The 12836-nt window shown below is 31.0% G+C and overlaps 2 protein-coding genes across 2 annotated transcripts; both read left to right on the top strand.

Annotated features, from left to right (window-relative positions):
- The first annotated feature begins 4214 nt into the window (after positions 1-4214).
- On the top strand, positions 4215-6287 carry LOC145046827 (uncharacterized). Its single transcript, XM_078995095.1, has 8 exons — positions 4215-4325; positions 4428-4525; positions 4823-4977; positions 5062-5173; positions 5306-5405; positions 5475-5527; positions 5634-5708; positions 5806-6287. Exons 3-8 carry the CDS (start codon positions 4850-4852, stop codon positions 6001-6003), a joined length of 666 nt encoding a protein of 221 aa, XP_078851221.1. The 5' UTR covers positions 4215-4325; positions 4428-4525; positions 4823-4849; the 3' UTR covers positions 6004-6287.
- Positions 6288-10558: 4271 nt separating this feature from the next.
- On the top strand, positions 10559-12624 carry LOC144997353 (mediator of RNA polymerase II transcription subunit 15a-like). The gene is made up of 5 exons (XM_078957240.1): positions 10559-10702; positions 10995-11145; positions 11693-11804; positions 11929-12055; positions 12526-12624. Exons 2-5 carry the CDS (start codon positions 11021-11023, stop codon positions 12543-12545), a joined length of 384 nt encoding a protein of 127 aa, XP_078813366.1. The 5' UTR covers positions 10559-10702; positions 10995-11020; the 3' UTR covers positions 12546-12624.
- The last annotated feature ends 212 nt before the right edge of the window (positions 12625-12836 follow it).

The raw sequence follows: 12836 nt of genomic DNA, 5'->3' as shown, positions 1-12836 counted from the left end.
CCGACCCTACTTGGCGAGTCAGGCTATGAACTCGCCGAGTCCCTCTTGCAAAACTTCAAAACAATTACCAAGGAATTAACATACCGGAAACGGGTCGTTACACCCCCATAGGTAGCCCTAACACCCTATTAACATCTTCCATTGTAACCAAAATATTAGAAACCTCAGTTTTAATAACCATCTCTAAAGGATCAAACGAATCAACAACAAAATAACATAATTTTGCTGGAATACTTTGAGTCTTCATGTCTATCAATGATCCAAACCCCAAACTCCTCACACATTCTTTTTGCTTATGATTCATTGACTTCACAACACCATATATAGAATGAAGAGAAACACGAAAATATAATGACTTTATTTTATCACTATGCAACTCCATTTTCTTTTTAACTTTCTTATCAGCTATATTATCCACCCTGTTCACACTGCTACTGGAACCATCCTCAAAATCAGAATCACTAGAAAACTCTACAACAAAATTATCAACATACAAACGATGTAAAATAATATAAAAACATTAATAAAACATAATCATTAAATAAATAAGTAACATTAGATTCAAGTTTACCATGTTCGGAGACAAATGTTTTACTAACTTTTCTAACACTTCTGTTAACCAACTTCCTGCTCCTTGTAATGCTCCGAACTTCAAAATCAGAATCACTTACATAATCTAAATTATGTCCAACAAAAAAAAAATATAATCTACATTAATAATAAACTTAAATAATAACCACAAAATTAACCTTCTGAATTAGATGATTTTGAATTTAATCGACCAAACAAACCATGTTTTCTCTTTTTCATCGAACTATAATCATACTGACTAACATTATTCCTTGGCTTTTTCTTCTTCCAAGAATTACTAGATGAAATGTCAATTGTCTTATTCCTAGAATTACTGGAATAAATCTCAATTGGACTCTCATCATCTACACATGCAGGCATAACAAAATCAAACCGAAAAAATGATAAAATAAGTCAATTTGAAAAACATTAACAACAACACATCATAACTTACTCTCTTTCTTAACTTCATCATATATAAATTTTTTCCCTTCAGATACATCATCTTCTATTTCTATAGGATGATCACGAGAATTAACCATGCAATCAACTTTAACCACGTTCTCATTTAAATAATCCTTCTTCCTGGATATCATTCGTTGTGATGCAATTGTAAATTTCTTCATGAGTTTCGAATTCGAACTTTGCCTATTCCTATTCACTTTCGCATCTAACAAAGCTTTAAATGCAAACATTATGTTGAATAATGTTAAAATACATAATCTAATATAGATAAAACTAAAAGAAAACCCTCTTAATAAAATTTCAAACAACATTAACGTAGACCTTGAAACAATTACGCATAAACGGTTACATCAATTTGAAAACCGACTACTGACTTGTCAATGACGATTAGATTAAAAAAAATAACTACAAAATAAAATTACATTTATAACCTTTTAATTAAAAAATTTATAGAAAACAAAATACAAACAAAAACTACTCTAATACACATGGTTCTTTCCTATTGGTTCTTACCATTTTCACATCTTACTCTCATTTGTTCACCAACCCACTTTTATATATATATATATATATATATATATATATATATATATATATATATATATATATATATATATATATATATATATATATATATATATATATATATATATATATATATATATATCCCTATCTAATAAACAAAACCAACTGGACACGTGTCATTACAATCATCCATTTTTCGCCCTATGTTAAATTACTCTATTACCCCTTCAGCATCCTTTCACGTATCATTAGGTAATAGATAAAATAGGTAATTAGGTATGGAATTGAATTAGATTAGATTATATATGGAATATATGGAATATGGAATTTCACGTAGCATTACAAATTGAATATGGATGGAAATAATGATATTGTATCGAAATCTTTGGAATATTGAATCTGGAAATATCGATATTTTCTAATTTGAAATTTGAATATGGAATATCTGCTGTATACATTAAATCAATTCCGTTACATGCCCGATTAAGAGCATCTAAAAATGGTATGCATATTAATCAATTATTATGCGCATAACATACTATATCAATCATATTCCGCTTCAATTACATAATTCAATCTTTACGACAGTCTATGCATCTCGATTCTGCTTCTTAATTTCGAATATTCAATCAGCAACTTCAATCTTTCGGTGAGTTTCTCATGATTATATATGATTGCTTCTCAATGTTTGTGTTAATTGTATAATTGAAATTTTTTTTCTTCTTCTGCGACTTCAATTTTGCTTCTCATTGAATTTGTTAATTAAGGTTTCTATTTATCTTTGATTCAGAAGTTGTTTATTAATTATTTTCTATCTTAAATTCTTTATTCGATCCACTCAATTGATCATCAATGTGTATGTGTATGTGTAAAAATAAGCTTCTCTTACGTATGTCTGTGTTAATCATCACAGACATTGATCACATGTACTGTTTGAATGGATTGCTATTATCTTTGTAGTTCCAATTTCGATTTTCTGCATTCTTTAACTATGAAGAAGAGCAAATTGGACTAATATACCCCTACCACGGCCTGCAATTTTTTTAATTTAATTTTTATTTTATGTAAGCCCTGTTTCTCAATGTCCTTTGCTGTTGTTGATACTTACTTTTATATTGCTAAAATACCTTTTTTACCCTTTATTTATATTTGATCATATTATACGGCTTTTTAATCGTAAAGGCCAAATTTATCTTTGTTGTTCTGTATTCAATTTCGATTTTCTGCATTTTTTGGTTATGTTTGCTATTAGTTTTCGATTTTTAGTTTTTTTCTCATTATATACCCTTAAGGGTATATCAGTAAATATGTAATTTTCTCATTGTTTTCTTGGTAACATCTACACTTAAATGATAAACAAAAGAATTGATTATTTCGTCTGATTTATCAAACCGTTTATATAATAAACAAAAAAGTATCAATTTCTTTTTGAAGTTCCTGTTACACTATATCCCATTTTTAGTAATTTATTCTCAAAGAACAATGCTATAATCTGTAATTTATCATCTTTTAGTTTAATTTTCTAAATATATGTGTGGTTGTCTATGTGTGTGTATCTCTTTAAAAATTCTGCAATTTCATCATTTTATGACCCCGATTTGCGAAGTTGAGTATTTATTTCCAAAAATGCGAAACTCCAGGGACAATATTTGAAAATTTCTGTTTTCTTCCCCAATTCGCATTCTACTGTGAAATACTTCGCATCTTCATTCTTACACCCTTCGCATTAATCACCTTCGCATTTTAACCTAATTAATCAAATGCGAACCACAAAATTTTCATTCCAGATGCGAACACAGTTTAGTTCTTGAACTCTAAACTTGCGAAATCAAAAATTCATATGTTGAACCCATATGCGAATATTAACCCAATTGACTTCAAATTGATTCACAGATGCAAACACTCGATTGTTTTACTTTCGCAAAATGAGCATCAACAACTCCACAATCGAGTTTTTAAATTCTTGCAAACAACAATTTCACAGTCCTTGACTTCGCGTTTTTCTTCACGAATCATCCCTCAATCATCAATCCAATTGCGAATCAAAACTCATATGTTCTTGCTTTATCGATTCATCGACTACACTCATACAAATGCGAACAATACTCAATTTCAAAATCGATTGAAACTTATAGCAAAGCTAAATCCAACTTCGCATTCAAAGCAGTGTTATTGATTGCATTCATGAAATACTAACAAGATAATATATTATAATACAAATATACATATTTTAGGTGGTGAAATCGTAACAGCCTAACAATTTGGTATGCAACTTTATTAAATCAATAAAAAAAGTTATGCAAATTGGAAAAATAAATAAAAATATATCTTTTGTTGTTTTAATTAAGGAAATAAATATTTTATATGAATACTCACCTGGAAAAACGCATATTATAATTGTTTAATATCACTATTCTTCATTTTTTCTAAACTTTCATATCTTTTTTTTGTTACAAATTAAAAACTATAATTATATTTCAATTTATCACCCGTGGATTTCCACGGGTTTAAACCTAGTATATATATATATATATATATATATATATATATATATATATATATATATATATATATATATATATATATATATATATATATATATATATATATATATATATATATATATATATATATATATATAGCTTCTACCTCATTACAAAGATTGCAACTCGTAAAAAATTTCTTCCTATCGATCCTTTCGTGTTTTCTGTCTCGTTGAAGTAGGGATCATCTTTCACTTCTCCGTCACCGGCAACCATCACACGGTAACTTTACTCATTCCTAGCACCCAGTTTCACGCAAATTGGTTCAATCACTTCCTTATACTCGATCGTTTGCTTTTGAATTGTTGGATTTATTATTTTCAGATATAGAGGGAGAAAGAACGACTACATCCAATTGCTTGGTGGCGCTGAGTATCAAAACCCTAACTCCAACAATTAGGCAATCATACAGGAACTTTAAGGTTAGTACTTTTAGATTGCTAAATCTGAAATATCTACGAATTCTTTTACTTCAACGTTCGATTATATATAACCCCGCCCGTCAATTTTGATGTCTTCTGTGTTATACACACCATTTATATTGCTAATTCAAACTCCAATTTCAGTTATGTAAATGAATTTGTCATGAAAGATGACTCCTCAATTTCATAAGCATTAGTATCATTCAACATGTTTATAGGAAGGAACTATTTTCTTATATAAACCATCTCGATATCCTCGAATCATTTCTGACTATTACAACTATAATTCTGTTTTAGGAGTGGAAATCGATCATATAATAGGAGATGAATATGAGTAACTGGAGGCATACACAGGGTACAAGTGGTGATGCTGTTGGTGACACCTCTATGGAATCCAGTGATTGGAGATCTCAGCTGCAAGCAGATTCACGACAAAGGATCTTGAATAGGATGTGTGTATTTATACTCTTAAAAATCATTTCTGACTTTAAAATATTTTTAACTATGCTAACCTTACACATGTTTATTTTACATAGTATGGATGCCTTGAAGAGTCATATTCGAATCTATGGAGATGAGGGGCTACAGAAGCTAATGAAAATAGCTATGAACTTTGAAGAGACAGTGTATATAGCTGCAACATGTCAGGTTTGTTTTTGTTTTGTTTTGTTTTGTTTTTATCTGTTAATGATCTTAGTGATATAAAGATTTTGAAGGAGTCTTTATGTAGAAATGGAAGTACTTTGCTAATTTAAATCTTGTAATTCATTTTGTTTGCAGTCTGATTATATGCGGAAGATATGCTTCAAGATACTGACTATTGAAACAAGATCACAAAATCCCATGTTAGACTTTATTAGTGTAAACCCCTCAGATCCAGGTATTTTTTTCAAAAATATTTTAACAAAATATTAATGAAACTTATTATTAACTTATAACTCTTTTGTAGCATCGTTAGATTCCACAAATTGTGAAGAGTGGCAAGAGGAACTGTATGAAAAGGTGTTGTATATGAAATTACACAAGCGTTACTATTGATATTATGAGTCATAATAAGAAGGAACTAACACTCTTTTGGAACATAAAATTGTTTTTATTTTGATTACAGATAAAAGCTATGAAGGTTCTGTATCTACAAGATTTGAATGAGTTGAACCTGAAAATTCTTCGCAGATTGCAGCATGTGAGTTCCATATCCCCCTTAATTTTTATGGAAAAGAAAATGTAATTTTAAAAAAAATATTTTATTTCGTGATTTAACAAAAGAGTTTGTTGTCCAGAATGATTTTCATCCTCATCAACTGAATAATGAGCAACTTGAGAAGCTGAGAATATTCAAAAACATGTTGGAGCGTTTCATGGCATTCTTACAAATCCAAAAGCACAACATTTCAGTCAACTATAAAGACAAACTGACTACTTATGAGAAGCAAATTGTCCATGTCATCACCTCAACTCGAAGGAAACCCCGTGCATAATTGACATTTGACATAAGTCAAAGTCAAATCACATGAAAAGTACACTGTTGGTATAGTCTTAAATGTATATTTTCATTGTTTGTTACCTTGAGAACATCTTGATTCTTCTTCATTATATTTTCTTATCTACATTATAGTGTGATTATCACATCATTTTTAGTGAATAGTGATTATCGCTTTTTTATTTTTTTTTGAACGATAGATCACCCTAAGATTGAAGTATGTAAGATTATCTGTATCAACTCAATTTTTAAGTGCGTATAACAAAATATTTATTTCCTAAATGTCATCTATCCATATTATTTATGTTGCCTCAGAGTGCCTATATGCTACAATCATTGCAGCATGTAAACAGAAGGATGCTTTCTTGGCGACGAAGCATCAAAACATAAAAATAACTTCCATAATGACAAATAAATAAATAAATAAAAATAAAAAGAAACAAAATAATGTTTGTAAGAGGGTATTTGGGATTTCATTTTGAAATTAAAACATACTTTTATCTAAAATGACTTATTGATTTATCAATGTCGGGAAATGAGATTTTAAAAAAAAAGTGTTCAATTAGCTTTTTAGTGACAAAAGTCAATAAATTAAAAAGTGTTTGACTAACTTATTGATTTTTGCTTGTTTTTTATTCTAATAACTCATAAATCATTTAAAAAAATCACAAATTGTAATTTTTTCAAAACTCATTTTCAAAAGTTAAACCAACAGTTGTTTTAAAAATCTTTACTAAATATCAAAATATTTTTTTTAACTTATTGACTTTTCAAGAAATCAATAAATTATAAAAGAGTTCTTAGATGAAATCTCAAACACCCTCTAAAAGTAATTTGGGTTGGTTAAATATAATGGCCATATGATTATTATTATTAGACAAAATTGCAAAAATGGTTCATATGGTATGCATTTTTTTTTGGGTTTTGGTTCAAACCCCGACTTTTTTTTATTGACAGTCCTTTTGAGCTACTTTATTTGTGGTTTTGGTCCCTCGTAAAATTAAAAAGACAAAAATACTCTTCTGATATATTTTTGTATGTTTTTTTTTTCTATTTAATATAAAGTTTTATTAATAAAAATTATGGGACCTCTCTCTCTCTCTCTCTCTCTCTCTCTCTCTCTCTCTCTCTCTCTCTCTCTCTCTCTCTCTCTCTCTCTCTCTCTCTCTCTCTCTCTCTCTCTCTCTCTCTCTCTCTCTCTCTCTCTCCAGTTGAAGTAAAGAAACCACCCTCCACTCACCAAACGCCTCCATCCTATAACCCACCACCACCAAACGTCATCATCGTTGCTGCTTCGTCTTGGTCCCTTGTCGAGCATCCACTAATAGAAATGAGGCAGCAAGGCTGCCCACAACCACCAACCGCAGCCACCCATAGTCGTCGCTGCCCTTCCACCGCCGTTGCAGTCCGCCACCGTCGCTGCAGCCCGCCACCTGCGACCCTCCATTCCTTCGAGTTTCAATTTAGGGGTAAGAATGTGATTCAAAGAAGTGAAAAGATGGATGGTGGCCGGAAAAAAAGCTCCACCTCCGGTGGGGTGTTCTTAACTGTAAATAAAGAAGGTTGGGGTGGGGGGGGGAGGGGGAAGTTGGTCGAGAGAGAGAGAGAGAGAGAGAGAGAGAGAGAGAGAGAGAGTATTTTTATTTAATGTATAAAAATACTCTAAAAAAAAGAAAATTGAAAATAAATGTAAAAGGGCGATTTAGTCATTTCAATTTTACGAGGTACCAAATCTACATACAAACATGCCGAAAAGACCACAAATCCAAAAAATCGGGGTTTTGACCAAAACCCCAAAAAATACATACCACAGGGACCATTTTTGCAATTTTGTCTTATTATTATATACATATATTAAAGGGCATGGCATGTTTAAGAATTTACAAATCTGCCACCACTCTTTAGGGGTTTTATAGTTTTCATCCCTTTAATTTTTACCATTATAATCTCCACCCACACAAATATGTTTAATTGTCAATTTGGCACCTTCTTTTTCCAACATTGTTAAAGTTTAGGACTTTAGAATTTTGCCACCAATTTTAAGGGTTTTAAAGTTTTCATCCTTTCAATTTTTGCTACTACAATCTCCTTCCATACAAATATGTTTAATTATCAATTTTGCCTCTTTCTTTTTCAAAATTGTTCTATTTCGATACTTTTTCCAATATTGTTCTATTTCGATACTTGCCCTTTCTTGGTTAATGGGTAGTCAACCCTACGGTACACTCTTGCATTTCGTTTTATATGTTTTTGGAAAATGTCACTTTTGGGCCAATTTTTTTTTTTTTTTTTACAAAACTCTAAATTATTTCCAATTAATTTTTTTTTTAGGAAACTTTAAATTATTTCCAACCATACTAGCATGGTCTCTTTCCTAGTTATTATTATTTGTTAAAGTGAATAAGCTTTAGATAGCATTTTTCATATTTTATTTTTAATTTTGTATATTAAATATATATAAGGGGGGATACCGCTTTCAATTTCAAAGAGCTCTATTCGAGCTTGTACTACTAGAACTAGGATTTGAGATACCAAGAATTCTATACAACTTATTAATTAGAAATTAATAATTATAATTAATTTATATTTGTGTTGTATATTATCACATAGTACAATAAATAAATAGTAATAAGGTAAAATAGTATAATATATTTTTTTTTGGTTTAATGCGACCTAGATAATCCAAAACGTATTTAAAGATCTTATAAAATCCAATCCAATTAAAACGAAACCCAATTCCCTACTAAGTACTAACTAGGGTTGTGCATAAGTCGGTTTTGGTCGTTTTTGGACCCAACCCAACCCATAAATAGCCGGTTTCTGGTTTTCAGAACCCAATAGGATCGGTTTTTGGTCGGTTCTTATTCTCGGATTCTGAGCTCGGTTTAGGCGGTTTTTCGATTTCTTGTGTTCAACCCATACACTCATGAGTTCTAGGTTTAAACTCATGGGTTTTGGGTTTTAACCCATTTTCCATAAATGAAGCAACAAGTTAAATACTTCAAAAAACACTAAATTTAAGTTAAATACTTCAAAAAACATGATTCTTATAACAAATAGTACCAAAACACAATCAAGTATGTGTCGGTTTCTTGGGTTGGATGTGTCGGTTTCTTGGAGAGGGGGTGTCGGTTTTAAGTATGGGTCGGTTTCTCGAGTTGGATTGGTCGTTTTTAGGTAAAAATCGAAACCGAACCCGATTTTTCAGTTTTTAAAAAATTCAAATCCCAACTGTTGGTTTTGCTTAAGTTTTAGTTTTTTCGGTTTCAGTTTCGTCGGTTTCTCGGTTTCTTGGTTTGGGTTTGCTCACCCCTAGTACTAACACATTTAACTTCCTTTTTAAATTAGCAAATTCCATATTTTTAGTAAACTTTACTCGGAAATAAATATTAGAATAAATTACTGAAATCGTCTTTATGGTTTGATGAAATTTTATGTTTGGTCCCTAAGCTTTTTTTTTTTTTTTTTTTTGCACTTGGATGGTTCTCATATGATTTTATTGCGTTTTTGGTTCCTCATAAAGATGAAAAGACTATATTGCCCTTTGTATTTTACTTTTTAGTTTTTTATTATCTATTAATTACATAAAAAAAATTTAATCTTGGTCTCACTCTCTAACCAACTACACCCTAACATTCTAATCTTTTCATCTTCCTTATTTCTTTTTCTAACCATAATCCTTTGGAAAGCAACCCCAACACCAGAATCGTCGGATGTCTGTCGGAACCATCAGTCGCCAACCAAACCCCCGGATCATTGTCGGAAACACCATATCGCCACCATCATCGTTCTCTCTACTCCACTCTCTCATCGGAAACCGTTGCCGCCTCCATTATCGGTTCTTTCTACCCCATCTTTTTTCCTTCTTCGCCAGATCTATTTGTTCATTTCCTTCTGTGATGGTGGTGGCCGACCTCCATCATCGAGATCGCTGACAAAACCACCAGATCTGCTTCAAGCGGTGGTTGTGGCTTCATAATAACGATAACAATGGCTTTCCGTCTTCCTCCCTTCTGGAACTAAAAGGTCACCACCCACCACTTGACCACCAATATTGTGCCTACCTTTAGCTACAATTTCCTTCTCGTGTGTGGTTGTTGTTTCTCTAGTTTCTGGTCTACAAAGTCGGAGAAACCTAATTCTTGAATTTTCATGGTGGTGGTTGTTGATTTTTCACAGTATCGATATATTTGTGTGCATATGTGTATGTGAAGGTTATGAAATGTTTTTGTAAAACTGGTTTCACGATTTGACGGAGGTCTTGCCGTTTCTAGTTTCTAGTTTGGATTTTCTTCAAATTGCTTCATATCTAAAGTTAGTTTTCAGTGGCTACTGGTTGTCGACGATGACCGGTTGCGGAAGTGGGATTGGAAGGGTAACCGGTGGTGGAAGTTGGAATGGGATTAAGTGGGTCCTACTTGTGTAACTAATTCGTTTTCTATAATTAACAAAAACATAACAAAAACCTAAAAAGGGGAGTATAAATGGGCAATATAAACACGTCATTTTGACATACCACAAGACCATTTCAGTAATTTATTTCTAAATATTAAAACAAATTGATTTTTCGTAGAAATAATCATAGTCCCACAGCTTATTAACATTTTACCTAACCATCATCTTTTTCGACTTCACACTCATAAACCTTAAAACAGGGCTCGTCTTTTCACGTCTCCGTCACCGACGACCATCTAACGGTAACCTTATGCAACTTCACTCTTCCTAGCCTCCCGATTACACGCATATTGATTCAATCTCTCGTTAGTTATTTCTCCAACCAAATTTAATGTCTAGTATGTTATAAACCCTACTTATATAAATGATTTTGTCATGAAGTGTGATTCTTCAATTTCACAATCGTTGGTATCACGTTACGTATATCGTAATTAAATCATATTTAGCTAAATCGTAGTTTCAGATAAGAAGCAACACTTTTTCTACATAAAATTTCTCTGTACTATCAAATCATTTCGTATTATTCTATTTTAGGGGTGAAATTAATCATCAAACCGGAAATGGATATGAGTAATTTGAGGCGTTCTCATGGTGGAAGTGGCGATGTTGATGACTCCTCTCTGCAATCTGGTGATTGGAGGACTCAATTGCGAGCAGCTGCAAGGGAAAGGATGGTGAACAGGATGTGTGTATTTACTATTTTCATCCTTCTCTTAAATTTCTTAGAAATGTTAGCTTTTGGGATTTTGTTGATAATAGAGTACCCTTATGTGGAAATATTTACTTTTAGAAGTGATGATAATGCTAATTGCTCAAAAAAGATGGATTACTGCATAAGAAATGAGGTCTTATTTTTACTTTTAGGGAAATGATTCGTGCTCAACAATTTTTCTCTATATACAACAATTTATGCTTTATAGAGTTGCCCAATACAACATTTTAAAGCATAGATTTTATACATGGAGAAAATCGTTGTGTTTCTTAAAAACTTCTTAATGTAGCTGATTAACCTTTCTACAAGAAACATTTTCTAAAGCATAGATTATTATACAAGAAACAAGAAACATTTTCTAAATACCAGAAACGTGGAGATAATCGTTGTGTTTCTTTAAAGCATAGATTATTATACAACATTGACTATAGTTTTTTACTTATCTATAAAATTAACCTTTCTACAAGAAGTACATTCTAAATACCACATCTTTTAACTACCACATGTTGATATTACATAGAATGGTTAGAGTGAAGAGGCATCATCCATACTCTGGACATGAGGAGCTACAAAAACTTAGAAAAACATCTGCGAGGTTTGAAGAGCAGATTTACAATGCTGCAACAAACCGGGTTTGTTTGATTGCTTTTTTTTTTTTTTTTTTTTTTTCCTATTCGGGGCCCCTAAGTAGAATATCATTTTGTCATGTGATAAGGTACTTTGGAAATTAAATATTTTTAATAATTTGGTTTTTAGTTTGATTATATGCGGAGGATATCCTTGAAAATGCTGACAATTGACACTAGGCCACGAAGACCCATGCCATTGTCATATGTTGTGCATTCAAACTATGGTGCCATTAATGGAAACCCCTCAAATCCAGGTATTTCCAAATACACTATCAGAAAAACTAGCAGATAAAAAATAACGTCTGATAAAACTAGTTGAAAAGCTAGCAGATAAATACTAACTGTCTTTTTTTTTTTTTTTTTTTTTTTTTTTTTTTTTTTTAAATGTAATGATGTTTTGAGGTTATTTAATGATGTTTAAGAAATATTTAAAAAAAATTAAGGAAATGATTTAATGAGGTCAAATTTATAAATGTCTGGACTTTGGAATTTGACTTTCTTTATTTGGTAATCAGTAAAAGAAAGAAAATATATCTTGCTACTTATGATAGCCTCAAAACATCATTACATAAAATGAACCAAGTCACCACGCACAAGTTTCATATATCAATTATTTTGTGAAGCTAGAAAAGTATATTAAATATTTGAATTATATATACATTGTATTTTGGATGTTTTTATATACTTATGGATCATATTGTTTGGATGCATGTACCAATGGCAGGAAACCAGGATAATGAATAAACCAATGGTGGGAAACCACATGATGTATAATTATGTATGTACAAGTATTTGTTGTGAAATACCATTGTATTTTGTTCAATGATGCAAATCGATATATATATATATATATATATATATATATATATATATATATATATATATATATATATATATATATATATATATATATATATATATATATATATATCATGTGTGTAGTATGCATTGTAATATGTTTAAATTGTCAATATGTTTTGATCCATAAGGATTTATTGTTGAGATTCATAATATATTAGGAGAACTCAAGAACTA

The sequence above is a fragment of the Lactuca saligna genome, chromosome 5 (assembly GCF_052625555.1).
Source record: "Lactuca saligna cultivar CGN05327 chromosome 5, ASM5262555v1, whole genome shotgun sequence".
Classification (NCBI taxonomy): Eukaryota; Viridiplantae; Streptophyta; class Magnoliopsida; order Asterales; family Asteraceae; genus Lactuca; species Lactuca saligna.
The sequence above is the reverse complement of the archived record's forward strand: the minus strand, read 5'-3'. Positions and strand labels throughout refer to the sequence as shown.